This window comes from Symphodus melops (genome assembly GCF_947650265.1).
Source record: "Symphodus melops genome assembly, chromosome: 4".
Classification (NCBI taxonomy): domain Eukaryota; kingdom Metazoa; phylum Chordata; class Actinopteri; order Labriformes; family Labridae; genus Symphodus; species Symphodus melops.
Genome location: NC_136694.1, coordinates 18,866,764 through 18,888,283, shown reverse-complemented (window position 1 = coordinate 18,888,283; position 21,520 = coordinate 18,866,764). Strand labels below are relative to the sequence as shown.

Genomic DNA, 21,520 nt, shown 5'->3' with positions numbered 1-21,520 from the left:
AGTGTGAGGGGGCCCAGGTGAAAGGACGGCCTGAGCCCCCTGTCGCAGGCAAATGGGACTCTGTTCCATTCCTATCACCCAGGGATTAAGCCTCTGGGCCTTGCCCCTGAGAGGGTCGAGCTGTTAGCTATGAGGCTGCCACAGTCGGTGGTCCAAACTCTGCAGGGGGCTTGTGCACCGTCAGTGAGGGCTCTCTATTGTCACAGATAGAGTGAGAGAAAAAAAGAGTTTGCCAATAAAAAAATAATTATACATACTGTCCTTGTCTGTCTCTCTGACAACCTGCTGGTGCTGGATGGGACTCCGGCAGTATGCAGAGTGTTCATGTGGTGGGGGTGTTTTTTCTCCTGTGTACAAGTGTGTGAGAGAGAGAGAGAGAGAGAGAGAGAGAGAGAGAGAGAGAGAGAGAGAGATAGAGAAAAAAAGAGTGTGACAATGAAAAAAATATTGACACATGGTGTCCTTGTTCATCTGAGTTTAAAAGTCCATTTCAGCTATCTTGCTTGCACTCTTGTAAGCCTCGTCATGGCAAGAGCTGTGGTGCACCTAACCCTCTTTGGGCTTCTGGCTTTAGTAACCACACTACCAAACAAGGTAAGATACTTATATTACCATAAAAGAGCTGCATAGATCCTAAATGACCAACCCAACCCTTGAATTAATACATTTCAGAGGCTTTGGTGTTCTTATTTTTCTGTATGTTACACCACATTAAGCGTTGTCCTGATAAATGCCTGCAGGCTCAATAACTTCAGTGATGTTTTATGTTAGTGTGTTTGTGTATTTTTAACTTCCTCTGCATTTAGTGAATCTTGGCAACTACACTAAAGGGGTTTGTTGAAAGTTGGCTTTTAAAAGTTCCCAAAAGTTACAAAAACAATGTTTTTGTTTGTGTGCGTGCTTCTGTGTGAATATGTTTACACAGTGACATTGTGCGGACTAATCCTCATTTTGAAGAACATTAAAAAGGCCCCCAAGATGTTAACCATTAAATAAGACTTAAGGGATAAAGGAGGTCTATCATGTGATATTACTGGAATAAAAAAAAGTCACTGGGTGTTTCTGCGTTTAAACCAATTACATTTTGCCAATGCTGTCTGCCTTTGCTTAACATCATCATCTGATCTTTGGTTAGTTGGTCTTCTGCCAGAGAGAATAAACAAGCCAATTACTTGATTGTGAAATGGACCTCCTGTATTTGCTCAGGATGACTGGGATATCTACAGCTTTCACATCAACTCAACAGTGAGCAGTCGTTATGCAACCACAGTCATCACAAGTCGTGTGGCCAATCGAATGGACGAGTCAAAGGAAATAGAATTTCAAGTCCGGATTCCCAAGAATGCCTTCATCAGTAAATTCAGAATGTGTGTACATCATGGATCATTTATTAACAAGAAATATGAACATTAAATCATGAAAATGAATCATTGCTCATTGAGAATATTTATACCAACATAAGCTTGTCCTCGGTCTTCAGGTTTATAGATGGCCAGGCCTACGATGGGGTTGTGAAGTCTAAGGAGGCGGCTAAGCAGCAGTACTCTGATGCTGTGTCCCAAGGCCAGAGTGCTGGGATTGTCAGGTACACGGATCAATTGGCTGATACAGTATATTGCCAGGTCTTCTGCAGAGGATTTCTAGATGATATTTTGGATAAGATCTTGCTTGTCCTTTTGATGAGAGAGGAAAAACAGGAAAAATGTTCTTCAAAATATAAAAAGATATGTATAAATATGTATAAAAAGATATGTTTAAATCCGTCAAGTTAAAGAATCCAACAAGAATAAAAGAAAATTGCTTCCAGAGACTTTTCTCCTGGTGATGGTTTCAGAAGTATGAACTGCTTGAATGCCATGATAATCTTCTTTGTTAAAGTTCTGTAGGGAGGACTCTTGAAGAATTCAAGACTTCTGTGAATGTAGCAGCTCACAAAAAGATCACCTTTGAACTCACATATGAGGAACTACTGAAACGCAAACTGGGCAAGTACGAGCTGCAAATCCACGCCCAACCAATGCAGCCTGTAAAAGACTTTAAGGTGTGACGATCCTGTTGGTATTTTATTCACGGATGAACCAGGAAAACAATAGTTGAGTGATAACATCTTCAAATCTATTTCATTTCTTTCTCATCACCAGGTTGATGTGTACATACATGAGAAAGCTGGCATCAATATGATGGAGGTTAAAGGTGGACTTAGCACCAATGCCATGGCTAATGCAATCACCAAAACACATTCAGACACACAGGTACAGCATGGTGATGTGAAAGTGACTGGTCTTTGTTCAACCCATTGCCCCCAATGGTTCTATGATGGTATTTGATATTTATTCTGTCCTATTTCTTATCCTGTCATGGTGTATGAATCTTACTTTTCCTGTTACCAGGCATGGGTGTATTTCTACCCAACTGAGGACCAACAAAAGACATGTGACCGCTGTGGAGAGCAAGGTATGAATGGAGATCTGGTTATTGTTTATGACGTCAACAGGGACACCTCATTTGGAGACATCAAGGTACAGCAAGAGTTCATTCATGTTTTTATTATTTTGAATAACCTTCACTATTAATGAAACTGTTCGCAGTATCTCTTAGGTAACAACTATTTGGCAGTTTTGTATTTGCCAAACCAACAATCTTTTCTAACCAGTCAAAATGTCATCTGATTATCCTCTAGAAATCCTCAGGGTACTTTGTTCATCACTTTGCTCCATCTAATCTTGCCCGAATACCAAAAAATGTTGCTTTCATTATTGATCAAAGTGGATCAATGCGTGGCAAAAAAATACAACAGGTACAGTTGAGAGTGCAATTTGACAAACAAGAAATTTGCTGCGGCAATGCCAGTGGCATTTAATAACACACATGAATATTAAAAGACTGCTGAGATGAATAAAAGCTGTAAAGTGTGAATGTTGTTTTTTCTCAGACGCAAACTGCATTGATTCGTATTTTGAACGACCTGGCAGAAGAAGATCACTTTGGTCTGATCACTTTTGATAGCAGCATTTTTCACTGGAAACGAGAACTTGTTCAAGCTACAGAAGAAAACCTGAGTAGTGCTAAATCCTTTGCACAGCAGATTCAAAGCAGAGGAGGTGAGTTTTTATGGGGGAAATTATTTTTTTTGAGACAGTCGCGTTTAACAGTTTTAGTGTTAAAGCATTTTTGTTGTTGTTTGATTTCAGCCACGGACATTAACCAAGCAGTTTTAGAAGGAGCACGAATGCTGAATGCTCATCCCAGAGAAGGCTCAGCGTCAATTCTCATACTGCTCACAGATGGAGACCCAACCTCAGGTTACAATAAAAAAAACATGCATGTCAGATACATGTATTGGTTAAGAGCACCATCAAAATACTATCTTACATTTTACAGTGTCAATCAATGGCTTGACATATTCTTTCTGCTGGATAAACCCCATACTTGTGTAACTTTTGTGTATCATAGTATGATGTTCATAATCACACCGTCATTCTGTGATGACACCATACGCTCTTCGCAGAACAATGATTTGATTTTACTGTTGAAGGGACATTTAGTTTAGTTGAAATCATTTTGAAACTTCATATTGGTCTTCTGTCTGCAGGGGAGACAAATCTGGAAGTAATCCAGTCAAATGTAAGAAAGGCTATTGCGGGTAAATTTCCTCTCTACTGCCTTGGCTTTGGTTTCGATGTGAATTTTGAGTTCCTTGAAAAGATGTCGCTGCAGAACAACGGCGTGGCACGACGGATTTATGAAGACTCTGATGCTGATTTACAGCTGAAGGTATTTTAGAATCACTTCCCTCACGCTATACATAATATTTGTCACATTTCAATGGGAAAACTGCTCTTACTCTGTGAAGAAACTAAACATTCATCCAGAGTCCAAACTCTATGTCAACAGGGTTTCTATGAGGAGGTGGCAACTCCTTTGTTAACAGATGTGACAATGGTTTATGAGGGTGGGATAAATCTAACCCAGACTAACTTCAGCCAGTATTATAATGGCTCTGAGATTGTTGTGGCAGGACAGATCACTGACAACGACATCGAAACCTTCACTCCACAAGTTGTGGCTGTTTCGGTAAGGACAAATCCACATCCACACAAGCTGTCAATTTCTTAGAGTCATGTTAAATTTAAAATAACTGACATCTAAATGTATTTGTTCAATGACAGAGAAATACAAGGATGGTGTTTTCTGGTACAAATGTTACAGTGGAGTCTGCTGATGTGTCAGACAGTAACATCCAGAGGGTTTGGGCCTACCTCACAGTCAAACAGCTTCTAGAAAAAGAGTGAGTGGGATGTTTAACATCTATAAAAAATGTTTTTCCATGTATTACGTTTAATAATTATTTTTTGCAAACATTTAAAGTGTAATTTCAAAAAAGTTCTTAAATTTTTTTCCACAACTACAAGATAAACACGGTTGACAACTGTAATTGTGTGGCAAATAATGTTACTGTCCCTGACAGGATTTACAAGCCATGTGGTAGCCTGCAGGTTTATGGCTATGCCACACCTTGTAGGGCAACTGCAGCAGCTTAAATACAAGATCTTTGTATACAGACAAAACCCAGAAAAACATATTTCACTTTGATGTTGAAGTGAAATACAGTGTTTGTAAAATGTTTATGTTGGGTGTTCTGGGTGGTAAAACTATACTTGTACCACAGACTGCGGTTATCTGGACCTGAGAAGGAGAACGCTAAGAAAGAGGCCTTGGAGCTGTCGCTGAAATACAGCTTTGTTACCCCACTCACATCCATGGTGGTCACCAAGCCTCCTGGGGAGAGCTCAGATGTGCTCCATAAACCCAAGGAAGGTGAAACATCTCAGACCTCAACCTCTAATACGGGGCAGACCATGCAAATGGGTTATCCAGGTCGTTCTAGACTGGCACATAGTGAGTAATACAAAAGTGAGCAAACCAGACATACACAGTGCAAAGACTGAACTGTTCAACATTTGTTTTCAACATCTCTCTTTTTTCAGGGAAAGTAACAATGCGTAAAGGTAGGACATGTGTGTGTGATTTAGCATGAGGTGAGTACATTACAGAGAATGAAAACAGAAAATGCGTTGTATCGATATAACTTCAAATGTGGGTGTAGATTTCAGCAAAAAAAAAGTCATGTAACAGTTATAAACTGTGATAAATCAATCACTAATTTAAAAACTATTTACAATTTTTTTTACTTACTGGTATGTTTAATTTTTGTCATTTACACTAAGCAAAAAACAAAATGTGGTGGTTTTGTCAATAGCCCACAAATAGATCTCTCTATATATATATCTATATCTATATATAGATAGACAGACAGACAGACAGAATATAGTTAGTTTCTCGACTACACACCACGCCACCTGAACACTCCCCGTCGACCTCTTTGTAACACACATATATATATATATATATATATATATATATATATATATATATATATATATATACACATACACACACACACACACACACACATACAGTGCCTTGCGAAAGTATTCGGCCCTCTTGAACTTTTCGACCTTTTGCCACATTTCAGGCTTCAAACATTAAACAAGATTTAAACAAGATTAAACAAGATTTAAAACTGTAATTTTTTGTGAAGAATCAACAACAAGTGGGACACATTCTTGAAGTGAAACGAAATGTATTGGATATTTCAAACATTTTTAACAAATAAAAATTTGAAAAATTGGGCGTGCAAAATTATTGAGCCCCCTTAAGTTAATACTTTGTAGCGCCACCTTTTGCTGGGATTACTGCTGTAAGTCGCTTGGGGTATGTCTCTATCAGTTTTGCACATTGAGAGACTGGAATATTTGCCCATTCCTCCTTGCAAAACAGCTCGAGCTCAGTGACGTTGGATGGACAGCGTTTGTGAACAGCAGTTTTCAGTTGTTTCCACAGATTCTCGATAGGATTCAGGTCCGGACTTTGACTTGGCCATTCTAACACCTGGATATGTTTATTTGTGAATCACTCCATTGTAGATTTTGCTTTATGTTTTGGATCATTGTCTTGTTGGAAGACAAATCTCCGTCCCAGTCTCAGGTCTTTTGCAGACTCCATCAGGTTTTCTTCCAGAATGGTCTTGTATTTGGCTCCATCCATCTTCCCATCAATTTTAACCAGCTTCCCTGACCCTGCTGAAGAAAAGCAGGCCCAAACCATGATGCTGCCACCACCATGTTTGACAGTGGGGATGGTGTTTTCATGGTGATGAGCTGTGTTGCGTTTACGCCAAACATAACGTTTTGCATTGTTGCCAAAAAGTTCAATTTTGGTTTCGTCTGACCAGAGCACCTTCTTCCACATGTTTGGTGTGTGTCCCAGGTGGCTTGTGGCAAACTTTAAACAACACTTTTTATGGATATCTTTAAGAAATGGCTTTTTTCTTGCCACTCTTCCATAAAGGCCAGAGTTGTGCAGTATATGACTGATTGTTGTCCTGTGGACAGAGTCTCCCACCGCAGCTGTACATTTCTGCAGTTCATCCAGAGTGATCATGGGCCTCTTGGCAGCATCTCTGATCATTTTTCTCCTTGTATGAGCTGAAAGTTTAGAGGGACGGCCGGGTCTTTGTAGTTTTGCAGTGGTGTGATGCTCCTTCCATTTCAATATTATCGCTTGCACAGTGCTCCTTGGGATGTTTAAAGCTTGGGGAATCTTTTTGTATCCAAATCCAGCTTTAAACTTCTCCACAACAGTATCTCGGACCTGCCTGGTGTGTTCTTCATGATGCTCTCTGCGCTTTAAACTGACCTCTGAGACTATCTCAGAGCAGGTGCATTTATACGGAGACTTGATTACACACAGGTGGATTCTATTTATCATCATTAGTCATTTAGGTCAACATTGGATCATTCAGAGATCCTCACTGAACTTTTGGAGAGAGTTTGCTGCACTGAAAGTAAAGGGGCTGAATAATTTTGCACGCCCAATTTTCATTTCTTTATTTGTTAATACAGTTTGAAATATCCAATAAATTTCGTTTCACTTCATGATTGTGTCCCACTTGTTGTTGATTCTTCACAAAAAAGTACAGTTTTATATCTTTATGTTTGATGCCTGAAATGTGGCAAAAGGTCAAAAAGTTCAAGGGGGCCGAATACTTTCGCAAGGCACTGTATATGTATATATATATATATAAAACCAGTTACTTTTGGCAAATGAATGTTATTTATTACAAAAGAAGGAAATGGTGAAACACAACAAAAGGTGAGGCAAACTGTAAGACCCGACGAGTGCTGCTTTCATCAAAAACATAATAAAACATACTAAGTCAAAATAGTGAAATAAATAATAAATAAATAAAACTAAAAACTAAAAATGAATATAGTATCTAACTAAAAGTGCACAACAAGCAGCACCCCTAAACCTATTGTTTCTAAACAAATACAAAACCTAATGTGAACGTGTGTCAACAAAAATACTAATACCTGCCTAGCTGACCACCAAAACTAAAGCCTCTGAAAACAGAAGAGACTAGACTATAAGTTATTTAAAGAACAGCGAGCTTCACACAAACAGAGGTGCGCCCTTACTGCTGGCTGACCAAGCTTCTTAAAAGTATGTGGCTGCAGGGCAGTCCTCTGATTGGTTAATTTTCTCCTGTAGTCATGTTCGAATCAAGCTTTTTATTTTATGAAAATAAAGTCGTTTTGGAAAAAAACACCTGGAATCTTTTTAAAATGTGTCGTAAAATTAAATATTATTTACTTAAACTGTAACTACTTTATTGTGAGCAGATTTTTTTTGAAGATGTTGGTGCTACATATGAGCCACCCACTGCTACTATGGGAACAACTATAGTTACAGTGGAGTGTTGAGCAGATGTAGTTCATGGCATTATTTATATTGTGCTGTTATTAAAAAAAATATATGAAATAATGATTATTACAAATGAGGCTTTGATTATTAGTCACAGTTAATCACAATGTTCAAAACGTGTTATAAGATATTCAAAATGTGACACTTTGAAATGAAAAAAAAAACAAAACAACTACAATATTCTTGCAGCCTGTTGTGGTCCTGGCCACCCTGGCATCCACCTAGATCCGCCCCTACCGTCCAGCCAAAGTGATCGTAGCCCATCCAGTTTGTGGCGCTCATCACAATGTTTTTAAAGTTTCCTATTATTGCATTTGCAACTATTGTTAGATGTAAACAACAAAAACAAACAGCTACATTTGCACTCTGCTCACTTTCAGCCAGACGTTTTCAAACAAGCAACTTTAATGCATAATTTTTTTGTTTAACATTACTGCCTGAGAATTACAAACCACAGTTTACAGAGTGACAGATAACAACAGATAACAAATACTTGAACAACAAATACTTGAATCTCGTACATTCTTGTTGCATTGGTGATTCAGTTTATCTCAAATAGAACTTTAAAACTGCATTGAACATGTGAGTGAATGTGTGGATGATTTTCCAGTGAAATCTAAACAAAGAGATGTACCAAACATTTTCAGTCAAGATTGTCTTTTTTAACAGTGACCATAGTTACTTTTTAATTGGAAAAATTCTCAATGAAAAATGTCACATTTATTTAAACCAATTAAGCATGACATGCATTTTTTAAAATCTTTTTAAACGTAGATTGTCAGAGGTGAGCTAGTTTTGATGCTTTTTGACATGGCTGTTTGTCTCTGTTGCTCTCTGTATCTCTAGGTTCCCCGCTGTCAGGTGTTCTCCATGGGAGTACCATACAGTCTTTCAGCCCTCCTCACATTGCTGTACAGCTTCCACATTTACCTGAACTTCTTCTAAGGGCTCCACTTAGTCCACTTGGTCCAATTGGTCCACTTGGTCCACTTGGTCCAATTAGCCCAACTGGTTCACTTCCAGTTCTGCATGTCCACCAGTTTTTGCTTAAAACTGAGAGCCAGTCTCTTCCACTTTGTTATAGTGTCTATGGAGTTGTTAGCCTTAAACTTCTTCACCATCCTAATAAAGGTCAGTCATTTTTGTATTTCTGAAAATTGTTTGAAACCCTGAAAAACCACCGAGTCTATGAACCCTTGATATCTCACCCTTTATGTACAACATGTAGTAGGAGGATTTTCTTCATGTGTACTTTCAGTATTTCAATATTTGTACTACATTCAACTTAAATTTCAAAAAAACAAATATAGAAATAATCAGTTTGGTCTGTTGATCGTCTTGTTTGATTTTGTAGGTCATCCAAAGGCATCAGTATTAATGTCAGTTCCCTCACCGGATCGACAGTAGCCTAGTCGTTAATGTGTGCAGCCATCTGACTCTATCCAAATTCTATTTCCAAAAAAAGGCATAAAAAAAAACTACTCACAGCAGCTTTCAGTAAAACATATTGTTCTCCACCACTGCTTGTTTTGATTATAATGTTGAGTTTAATTTTTGTTCTATTTTGCCCTAGAGCTGTTTGTGAATGGTGAGCTTGATGAAGTAGCATTTGGAGGATTCAAAAAGATTGCCATACATACAGCTGCAGCACACTTTGAATTTGATGCTGTGAAAACCATTGTACGAGATGGACAGACCACAGTAGAGTATCTTCAACAGGATGAAGTGATTTCTCATAATAGGTGACTTTGCATTATAATTTCATTCATTATTACACTATGATCAATCATCAAACAGACTTTCTGACTTGCACAGATGATAATAAACAAGGGTTACTGCTTGTTAAGAACATTTTAACTTCATTGAGATATTGCTGTGACAAGAGGATCAATAAAGACACACATAGTACGTTGTTAAATGTGTACAATGGTGTGTATAAATACGAGTTGTAGCTTCTATGATGTCACAAATTAGTCACACAGCATGATGAAGTCTTAAGTTCTGCATGTGGTTGCTGCATTGTTGATTTTTGTGAGTCATAATTGACTATATTTGAAGAATATGGTTGATCTGGAGATAACTGTATAATAATAATAATATAATAATAACTGTTGGACATTTTTGAGGTGATGTAGGTACTTATCAAAAATATACATCGCATAGGTTTAGTCATTTTTATTTATTGATTTAGATATTTCAATTTAAACATTTCAATACAATTCTAAATATTGTACATGAAATAAATAACGTGTATGCTGCCCATGCATAACTGTCATGACTACAGAAATGAATTACAGAGACCCAAACCATTTCAGCTATCTTGTTTTCTTAGTTGTATCAGGCTGTAAACCAAGCAGCAACCTCTCGTGTTGACAAATGAAGCCACGCTTATAGTGCAAAAAACTGCAGTTCCTCGAGTGTCCACTTGAGGCCAGCCCCAAAAGTTCCAACAGCCCCAAAAGTTCCATTTACCCCCTTGTTAATGCAGAAGTCAACACCTTTAGAGCCTGGTACAAAAAAAAAAAAGGTATTAACAACTCCTGTCTTTATTGGTACACACATAGGAGGTAATGTTTATACAAGTCATCCACTTTGATTTTTTAAAAGCTGAGAGTTATGCATAAATGTGCAGCTGTTAACAGAGAAGTATAGGCCCACCTCAGCTCCCCCTCCCTCTGACTCACCTGGCTGAAAGTTAATTTGAGACAGTATTGGCTTAAAACTCTGCTTCAGATACCAATTGGTGACATCATTGTGAATGTCAATTTTTTTGTACTGTCGATGTTGAAGATATATCATACTTGTGTTTTTAGACTTTTGGAGGCAGCCTCAAGCGTTTTGCTTTCTTTTCTAGTGTGACGGTGATCAGGCGGGCCAAAGAAATAGATGTTGTAAGTGGAGACACACATATTGTCTTCCTCATTCATGAGAAAGGAGGCAACTTTTATCTCTGGCCTGTAATAAGACAACAGCCAATGGACAGCAATGTTACAGGGATTTTAGGTATGTGACTTTGTTGCATAATTTAAATACAGAAAATATTCAATCAGTGTTTGCACATATTTGCTGTTATTGAGGTTACAATTATTGACTAATATAGTATTGTCCTATATAATTTTTTCCTTAGTTCTGAAGCCAGCAGTTTATGAAGAGGTACAGCACAACCCCTCAACTATACTCAGGATCCAAAACAAGGAGGTCAATCCTTACAGGTACTTTTGGTCCATCAATAAGTCACTTTTATTTGCTTAGTTACAATTTCTAAATTTTATCTCAAGACGCTTTAGGAAGTACACTTTGTTATATTATTCAGAAAGCCCCAAAATGTATCCAGCACAGCACTTGGCAACATTAATAAAAGTACCAGTGTTCTGTTTTATTATGAACAAAAAACAATTTGAGAGTGTTTAATACACAAATATAAGATCTTTTATGTTTTGATTTGAAGGTCCACAACTGTTGACTACAGCATCGCCTCTGCTCCCACACTGGACTGTTGGTTCGTGCCCTCTGACTTCGCCCTACAGAGACCCATAAATGATTTCATTGTAACACAAATTTAACTGGGAGAGGTGTTCATTTGTAAAAATACTTTTCACCTTTCAGTAACAAAACTTGTCCCAGATTCTTTGTTGTCTTGACGGACATTAATGAATAAATATTTACCCAAAGAACTTGTCTACCGTTGTTTGGTTATTATGAGTAATGATTTGTGGTGATATTTGTGTGTGTATTGATAGGCATAGATTTTACCTTTATTAACCACTGGCATGGTAATTTTCACTCGAGTAGGCCGAGGCAGCACACAGCACGACACATTATCATTTCTCGACTACAAGTAGTGTGACCTAATGAGTGCTTGTAGATCAACCAGCAGTCAGAATTGTAGAGTCAGCAGCACATGATACCAGTTTCAGACATTAACAGAGAGAAAGTTAAAAAAATATATATATATGGGATTAAAATCCTGTCTTTATTCAACAGCATGTTTTTTTTTAGTCAAGGACGTGCTTTTAAGTTTTGAGAGCATTATTTGTTGATTTTACAGTCAGATCTTTTAAGACTCTCTCAAAAACCTGTAATGCCAATATTGTTCAAACCCATTGGCGCTGAATGGAGATAAGTAAAAAAGAAAACCCCTATACTCTACACACGCACGCACGCATGCATGCACACGCGCGTTGGTACCAGGTTGCTGGTACCTGAGGAGATAGAAAGGGGCAGTGAGGTCTGCCTGTTCAGAGAGCTATTGGGGCGGGCAGTCCAGGCATTGGGTGTAGATATCATTTATAGGTCAGGCACCTGCGCCATCACACTTTGATGAGGATATCTAAGCACTAACTGAAGATTATTAATCTGGTTGATAACCTTCAAAGAAGCGCTAAAAATTCATGTTATCGTTAGCAATCATCACTCAAATAAACATTTCTATACCCCTTCTCAAATTAATCAGACAGCATTTCAATCATTATTATAACTGAAAATTAAAACGACAGAAAATTATAATTTAACATGCTGTCAGCCCAAAATCATTTCTTCAAAGTAACCAATCCTACCAGAACAGAATTTCATTGAATCCTTGAGCTTTTTCTCCTGACACATCTCTGTGAAAGGTCTAAACAGGTGTTAAAGATTCCATTGCTGTCTAATGGCTTGCTGGTCTCACTTGGAGCGGTTTGCTTCCTCTCCATGTAGCCATTTTGTGAGTCACAGAGTTCTCCAGGTCCTTGTCACCAACAGCTGGACTGGAGTTGGTACTGCATTCTCAACTCACTCAGATTTGACTGAACACCCAACGTATCAGAACTGCAGCTTGTTTCATTTGTCATTGCACAGTTGATGAAGAAGCAGGATGCAGGTGCAGGGAAAGGCATTGCATCTCTCTGGGTGATGAGACGCCAGCTTTGGTTGTCTGAATTGCAGCCCAAGGATGCTGGTCCACTGGTCAAGCGTCACAGGTGGGGGGTACTGGACAGTCGAGCAAGCACCCTGTCTAAATAAAAGGGCCAAGCTTGGACTCTGGGGACGTGAGAGCTATCTTGGATGCTCACCGTGGCAGAGGACAAATTAAAGGCTAAGCAGTGTGAGGGGGCCCAGGTGAAAGGACGGCCTGAGCCCCCTGTCGCAGGCAAATGGGACTCTGTTCCATTCCTATCACCCAGGGATTAAGCCTCTGGGCCTTGCCCCTGAGAGGGTCGAGCTGTTAGCTATGAGGCTGCCACAGTCGGTGGTCCAAACTCTGCAGGGGGCTTGTGCACCGTCAGTGAAGGCTCTCTATTGTCACAGATAGAGTGAGACAAAAAAAGTAAAAAAAAATAATAATAATTATACATACTGTCCTTGTCTGTCTCTCTGACAACCTGCTGGTGCTGGATGGGACTCCGGAGGTATGCAGAGTGTTCATGTGGTAGGGGTGTTTTTCTCCTGTGTACAAGTGTGTGAGAGAGAGAGAGAGAGAGAGAGAGAGAGAGAGAGAGAGAGAGAGGTAGAGAAAAACAGAGTGTGACAATGGAAAATAATATTGACACATGGTGTCCTTGTACATCTGAGTTTAAAAGTCCATTTCAGCTATCTTGCTTGCACTTTTGTAAGCCTCATCATGGCAAGAGCTGTGGTGCACCTCACCCTCTTTGGGCTTCTGGCTTTAGTAACCACACTACCAAACAAGGTAAGATACTTATATTACCATAAAAGAGCTGCATAGATCCTAAATGACCAACCCAATCCTTGAATTAATACATTTCAGAGGCTTTGGTGTTCTTATTTTTCTGTATGTTACACCACATTAAGCGTTGTCCTGATAAATGCCTGCAGGCTCAATAACTTCAGTGATGTTTTATGTTAGTGTGTTTGTGTATTTTTAACTTCCTCTGCATTTAGTGAATCTTGGCAACTATACTGAAGGAATTTGTTGAAAGTTGGCTTTTAAAAGTTCCCATAAGTTACAAAACAATGTTTTTGTTTGTGTGTGTGCCTCTGTGTGAATATGTTTACACAGTGACATTGTGGGGACTAATCCTCATTTTGAAGAACATGCGATATTACTGGAATAAAAAAAAGTCACTGGGTGTTTCTGCGTTTAAACCAATTACATTTTGCCAATGCTGTCTGCCTTTGCTTAACATCATCATCTGATCTTTGGTTAGTTGGTCTTCTGCCAGAGAGAATAAACAAGCCAATTACTTGATTGTGAAATGGATCTCCTGTATTTGCTCAGGATGACTGGGATATCTACAGCTTTCACATCAACTCAACAGTGAGCAGTCGTTATGCAACCACAGTCATCACAAGTCGTGTGGCCAATCGAATGGACGAGTCAAAGGAAATAGAATTTCAAGTCCGGATTCCCAAGAATGCCTTCATCAGTAAATTCAGAATGTGTGTACATCATGGATCATTTATTAACAAGAAATATGAACATTAAATCATGAAAATGAATCATTGCTCATTGAGAATATTTATACCAACATAAGCTTGTCCTCGGTCTTCAGGTTTATAGATGGCCAGGCGTACGATGGGGTTGTGAAGTCTAAGGAGGCGGCTAAGCAGCAGTACTCTGATGCTGTGTCCCAAGGCCAGAGTGCTGGGATTGTCAGGTACACGGATCTATTGGCTGATACAGTATATTGCCAGGTCTTCTGCAGATGATTTCTAGATGATATTTTGCATAAGATCTTGAGAGAGGAAAAACAGGAAAAGTGTTCTTCAAAATATGAAAAGTTTTCTTTTTCTAATTTTTCTGAGATATGTACTTTGATGTTTAAATCCGTCAAGTTAAAGAATCCAACAAGAATGAAAGAAAATATCTTCCAGAGACTTTTCTCCTGGTGACGGGTCAGAAGTAAGAACTGCTTTAATGCCATGATAATCTTCTTTGTTAAAGTTCTGTAGGGAGGACTCTTGAAGAATTCAAGACTTCTGTGAATGTAGCAGCTCACAAAAAGATCACCTTTGAACTCACATATGAGGAACTACTGAAACGCAAACTGGGCAAGTACGAGCTGCAAATCCACGCCCAACCAATGCAGCCTGTAAAAGACTTTAAGGTGTGACGATCCTGTTGGTATTTTATTCATGGATGAACCAGGAAAACAATAGTCGAGTGATAACATCTTCAAATCTATTTCATTTCTTTCTCAATACCAGGTTGATGTGTACATACATGAGAAAGCTGGCATCAATATGATGGAGGTTAAAGGTGGACTTAGCACCAATGCCATGGCTAATGCAATCACCAAAACACATTCAGACACACAGGTACAGCATGGTGATGTGAAAGTGACTGGTCTTTGTTCAACCCATTGCCCCCAATGGTTCTATGATGGTATTTGATATTTATTCTGTCCTATTTCTTATCCTGTCATGGTGTATGAATCTTACTTTTCCTGTTACCAGGCATGGGTGTATTTCTACCCAACTGAGGACCAACAAAAGACATGTGACCGCTGTGGAGAGCAAGGTATGAATGGAGATCTGGTTATTGTTTATGACGTCAACAGGGACACCTCATTTGGAGACATCAAGGTACAGCAAGAGTTCAGTCATGTTTTTATTATTTTGAATAACCTTCACTATTAATGAAACTGTTCGCAGTATCTCTTAGGTAACAACTATTTGGCAGTTTTGTATTTGCCAAACCAACAATCTTTTCTAACCAGTCAAAATGTCATCTTATCATCCTCTAGAAATCCTCAGGGTACTTTGTTCATCACTTTGCTCCATCTAATCTTGCCCGAATACCAAAAAATGTTGCTTTCATTATTGATCAAAGTGGATCAATGCGTGGCATAAAGATAGAGCAGGTACAGCTTTACGAGAGTGAAATATTGTTACAAAAAATTTGATGCATTTTTATGTTTTCAGCTTGTGGCTTTTAAAGTATGAATGTTGTTTTTTAACCAGACGCAAACTGCATTGATTCGTATTTTGAACGACCTGGCAGAAAAAGATCACTTTGGTCTGATCACTTTTGATAGCAGCATTTTTCACTGGAAACGAGAACTTGTTCAAGCTACAGAAGAAAACCTGGGTAGTGCTAAATCCTTTGCACGGCAGATTCGAAGCAGAGGTGGTGAGTTTTTGGTGGGGAAAATTATTATTTTAAAGACAATCATATTTAACAGTTTTAGTTTTAAAGCATTTTTGTTGTTGTATGATTTCAGCCACGGACATTAACCAAGCAGTTTTAGAAGGAGCACGAATGCTGAATGCTCATCCCAGAGAAGGCTCAGCGTCAATTCTCATACTGCTCACAGATGGAGACCCAACCTCAGGTTACAATAAAAAAAACATGCATGTCAGAGACATGTATTGGTTAAGAGCACCATCAAAATACTATCTTACATTTTACAGTGTCAATCAATGGCTTGACATATTACTAACTTTTGTAACTTTTGTGTATCATAGTATGATGTTCATAATCACACCGTCATTCTGTGATGACACCATACGCTCTTCGCAGAACAATGATTTGATTTTACTGTTGAAGGGACATTTAGTTTAGTTGAAATCATTTTGAAACTTCATATTGGTCTTCTGTCTGCAGGGGAGACAAATCTGGAAGTAATCCAGTCAAATGTAAGAAAGGCTATTGCAGGTAAATTTCCTCTCTACTGCCTTGGCTTTGGTTTTGATGTGAATTTTGAGTTCCTTGAAAAGATGTCGCTGCAGAACAACGGTGTGGCACGACGGATTTATGAAGACTCTGATGCTGATTTACAGCTGAAGGTATTTTAGAATCACTTCCCTCACACTATACATAATATTTGTCACATTTCAATGGGAAAACTGCTCTTACTCTGTGAAGAAACTAAACATTCATCCAGGGTCCAAACTCTATGTCAACAGGGTTTCTATGAGGAGGTGGCAACTCCTTTGTTAACAGATGTGACAATGGTTTATGAGGGTGGGATAAATCTAACCCAGACTAACTTCAGCCAGTATTATAATGGCTCTGAGATTGTTGTGGCAGGACAGATCACTGACAACGACATCGAAACCTTCATTCCACAAGTTGTGGCTGTTTCGGTAAGGACAAATCCACATCCACACAAGCTGTCAATTTCTTAGAGTCATGTTAAATTTAAAATAACTGACATCTAAATGTATTTGTTCATTGACAGAGAAATACGAGGATGGTGTTTTCTGGTACAAATGTTACAGTGGAGTCTGCTGATGTGTCAGACAGTAACATCCAGAGGGTTTGGGCCTACCTCACAGTCAAACAGCTTCTAGAAAAAGAGTGAGTGGGATGTTTAACATCTATAAAAAATGTTTTTCTATGTATTACGTTTAATAATTATTTTATTCAAACATTTAAAGTGTAATTTCAAAAAAGTTCTTAAATTTTTTTCCACAACTACAAGATAAACACGGTTGACAACTGTAATTGTGTGGCAAAAATTGTTACTGTCCCTGACAGGATTTACAAGCCATGTGGTAGCCTGCAGGTTTATGGCTATGTCACACTTTGTAGGGCAACTGCAGCAGCTTAAATACAAGATCTTTGCATGCAAAATAAATATATATATTTCACTATATTGAAGCTAAGTATGTATTACACTGTTTGTAAAATGTTTATGTTGGGTGTTCTGGGTGGTAAACTTGTGCCACAGCCTGCGGTTATCTGGACCTGAGAAGGAGAACGCTAAGAAAGAGGCCTTGGAGCTGTCGCTGAAATACAGCTTTGTTACCCCACTCACATCCATGGTGGTCACCAAGCCTCCTGGGGAGAGCTCAGATGTGCTCCATAAACCCAAGGAAGGTGAAACATCTCAGACCTCAACCTCTAATACGGGGCAGACCATGCAAATGGGTTATCCAGGTCGTTCTAGACTGGCGCATAGTGAGTAATACAAAAGTGAGCAAACCAGACATACACAGTGCAAAGACTGAACTGTTCAACATTTGTTTTCAACATCTCTCTTTTTACAGCGAGTGCAACAATGCGTAAAGGTAGGACATGTGTGTGTGATTTGGCATCCAGTGGCGAATTTACACAGAATGAAAACAGAAAATGCATTGTATCGATATAATTTCAAATGTGAGTGTAGATTTCAACAAAAAAAAAGTTATCTGATCGACAACTAACAAAAACTAAAGTAAATAACTTATTAGTTATTTACAGTGTAGAGTTAAGTAGTTCAAGTTCTGTTTAGCATATGAAATTATCTAATGCCAGACTTTGTGATTTATCAATCACAAATGTAAACACTATTTACAGTTAGTTATGTTCAATTTTATAATTGTACTCTTTTTTTTAATTTTTTTTTACTCGATGTAAAATCTGATTACCTTACTAACTTTCATCTCCACATACACACACATGTTAGTTGACAAGGAGTAGTGTTAATGATGTATCTAATTTAATCAATCAAATCATATGGGGTAGCTTTGGCTCAGCGGTACAGTCTTGGGCTCAATCCCCAGCTCCTGCAGTCCCACTTCAAAGTAACCCAACATTGTGTCATGGGTGTATTTCTACTTTTCGTACACATGCGGTATGAATGACTGTATGTGACTGTAAAAACTGCATTGAGTAGTCACAATACTGAAAAAAATAACATTTTACCAATGTCATTGATCATAGGACATAGTTTTGTAAATATGTAAGCATTTCCCACAAATTTCATTGGCCTATTGATTATTGTGTTGAACCAAAGATAGTTGTCTCCTTTCACGCCAACTCAAATGGGACTAATATAATCAAATACCCTTTATTTATGGAAAAATATAACACATTATCTTCAATAAATTACATTTGATTGCTGTTGTTGTTTTTTTTTACTTTACAAATATGGACAAGTCAAATAGAACTTATTGCAACTATTGTTAGATGTAAACAAAAGACACAAACAACTACATTTGCACTTTGCTCACATTTAGCCAGACATTTTCAAACAATCCAACTCTCGTGCATCATCTTATGTTCAGTTTACCATTACTGCCTGAGAATTACAAACCACAGTTTACAATGCAATAGCTACAAATACTTTAACAACAAATACTTGAATCTTGTACATTCTTGTTGCATTGGTGATTCAGTTTATCTCAGATGTGACTTTAAAATTGCTTTTAACATGTGAGTGAATGTGTGGATGATTTTCCAGTGACATCTAAAAGAATGTCTTTTCAACAGTGGCCATAGATTTTTAATCTTTTAAAGGAATTCTCAGTAAAAATGTCACATTTAAACCATTTAAGCATGGCATGTATTTTTTAAAACCTTTTTGTGCCTAGATTTGTGTGATTTTTGTTATGATTGTTTTCAGTACAAGTATTTCCTGTGGCTGTTGCTCTTTGTATCTCCAGGTACACGTTTTATCCAGGGGGGTTTCGGGTCCCCACGATCTTTCAGTCCTCATCACATTCCTGTACAGCTTCCACCTCCACCTGAACCTCTTCCAATGGCTCCACTTGGTCCAATTGGTCCAATTGGTCCAACTGGTTCACTTCCAGTTATGCATGTCCACCAGTTTTTGCTTAAGACTGAGAGCCAGTCTCTTCCACTTTGTTATAGTGTCTATGGAGTTGTTAGCCTTAAACTTCTTCACCATCCCAATAAAGGTCAGTCATGTTTGTATTTCTGAAAATAGTTTGAAACCCTGAAAAACCACCGAGTCTATGAACCCTTGATATCTCACCCTTTATGTACAACATGTCGTAGGAGGATTTTCTTCATGTGTGCTTTTGGCATTTAAATACTTGTGCATTCAACTTAAATATAGAAATAATCAGTATTAACAGTAACAGTAACAGCATTAATTTCAGTTCCCTCACCGGATCGACAGTAGCCTAGTCGTTAATGTGTGCAGCCATCTGACTCTATCCAAATTCTCTTTCCAAATAAAGGCATAAAAATGAACCTTAAAAAAAATTACTCACAGCAGCTTTCAGTAAAACATATTGTTCTCCACTACTTCTTGTTTTGATTATAATGTTGAGTTTCATTTTTGTTCTCTTTTGCCCTAGAGCTGTTTGTGAATGGTGAGCTTGATGAAGTAGCATTTGGAGGATTCAAAAGGATTGCCATACATACAGCTGCAGCACACTTTGAGTTTGATGCTGTGAAAACCATTGTACGAGATGGACAGACCACAGTAGAGTATCTTCAACAGGATGAAGTGATTTCTCATAATAGGTGACTTTGCATTATAATCTCATTCATTATTACACTATGATCAATCATCAAACAGACTTTCTGACTTGCTGGCTTCAACAGCCCAAAAGTTCAATTTTACCCCCTTGTTAATGCAGAAGTCAACACCTTTAGAGCCTGGTACAAACAAACATGAGGTATTACCAGCTCCTGTCTTTATTGGTACACACATAGGAGGTAATGTTTATACAAGTCATCCACTTTGATTTTGTAAAAGCTGAGAGTTATGCATAAATGTGCAGCTGTTAACAGAGAAGTATAGGCCCTCTGACTCACCTGGCTGAAAGTTAATTTGAGACAGTATTGGCTTAAAACACTGCTTCAGATACCAATTGGTGACATCATTGTGAATGTCCATTTTTTGTACTGTCGATGTTGAAGATATATCATACTTGTGTTTTTAGACTTTTGGAGGCAGCCTCAAGTGTTTTTTGTGCTTTCTTTTCTAGTGTGACGGTGATCAGGCGGGCCAAAGAAATAGATGTTGTAAGTGGAGACACACGCATTGTCTTCCTCATTCATGAGAAAGGAGGCAACTTTTATCTCTGGCCTGTAATAAGACAACAGCCAATGGACAGCAATGTTACAGGGATTTTAGGTGAGTGACTTTGTTGCATAATTTAATATCAGGTACAGAAAATATTCAGTGTTTGCACATATTTGCTGTTATTGAGGCTACAATTATTCACTAATAAACAGTATTATCCTATATATTTTGTTCTCCTTAGTTTTAAAGCCAGCAGTTTATGAAGAGGTACAGCACAACCTCTCAAATATACTCAGGATCCAAAACAAGGAGGTCAATCCTTACAGGTACTTTTGGTCCATCAATAAATCAGTTTTATTTGCTTAGTTGTCATTCATATATGTTATCTGAAGGCACTTAATGAAGTACACTTTGTTATATTATTCAGAAAGCCCCCAAATGTATCCAGCACAGCACTTGACAACATTAATAAAAGTACCAGTGTTCTGTTTTATTATGAACAAAAAACAATTTGAGAGTGTTTAATACACAAATATAAGATCTTTTATGTTTTGATTTGAAGGTCCACAACTGTTGACTACAGTATCGCCTCTGCTCCCACACTGGACTGTTGGTTCGTGCCCTCTGACTTCGCCCTACAGAGACCCATAAATGATTTCATTGTAACACACATTTAACTGGTGTTGAATGTCTTCCAAAGGTTTCAACAAAAAAGAAATGCTAGACCATTGAACAATACTTTTCACCTGATTCTTTGTTGTCTTGCATAACATTAAGGAATAAACATTTACCCAAAGGACATACATTTGTTTGATTATTATGAATAATGATTTGTGGTGATATTTGGTATGTATTGATAGGCATAGATTTGACCTTTATTTATAACTGGTATGCACTGTAAAAAGAGATGCACTTTAACTACTCAATAAATTTTTAGCAACAGATTGCACTCATTATTATTAATTAAATCTAACTTTGATAAAAGTTGAGTTAAGATCGCTCAAATCAGTTGCTAAAGAGTAAACTGTTTAAAATGGGTAGCTTCAAAT

At 38.0% G+C, this 21,520-nt stretch overlaps 1 protein-coding gene across 1 annotated transcript; it reads left to right on the top strand.

Moving 5' to 3' along the window:
- Positions 1–525: 525 nt before the first annotated feature.
- LOC306823091 (uncharacterized protein) lies at positions 526–21,270 on the top strand (the record flags this gene model as incomplete). Its single annotated transcript, XM_079342456.1, has 39 exons — positions 526–594; positions 1,207–1,367; positions 1,481–1,585; positions 1,879–2,041; positions 2,142–2,252; positions 2,391–2,519; positions 2,681–2,797; positions 2,933–3,101; positions 3,192–3,302; positions 3,593–3,774; positions 3,895–4,074; positions 4,170–4,288; positions 4,670–4,899; positions 4,989–5,009; positions 8,674–8,958; positions 9,401–9,569; positions 10,682–10,830; positions 10,955–11,039; positions 11,276–11,379; positions 12,990–13,086; positions 13,420–13,495; positions 14,045–14,205; positions 14,319–14,423; positions 14,711–14,873; positions 14,974–15,084; positions 15,223–15,351; positions 15,513–15,629; positions 15,730–15,898; positions 15,990–16,100; positions 16,373–16,554; positions 16,675–16,854; positions 16,950–17,068; positions 17,442–17,671; positions 17,761–17,781; positions 19,138–19,392; positions 19,798–19,966; positions 20,434–20,582; positions 20,713–20,797; positions 21,034–21,270. 39 exons carry the CDS (start codon positions 526–528, stop codon positions 21,146–21,148), a joined length of 5,403 nt encoding a protein of 1,800 aa, XP_079198582.1. The 3' UTR covers positions 21,149–21,270.
- Positions 21,271–21,520: the final 250 nt, after the last annotated feature.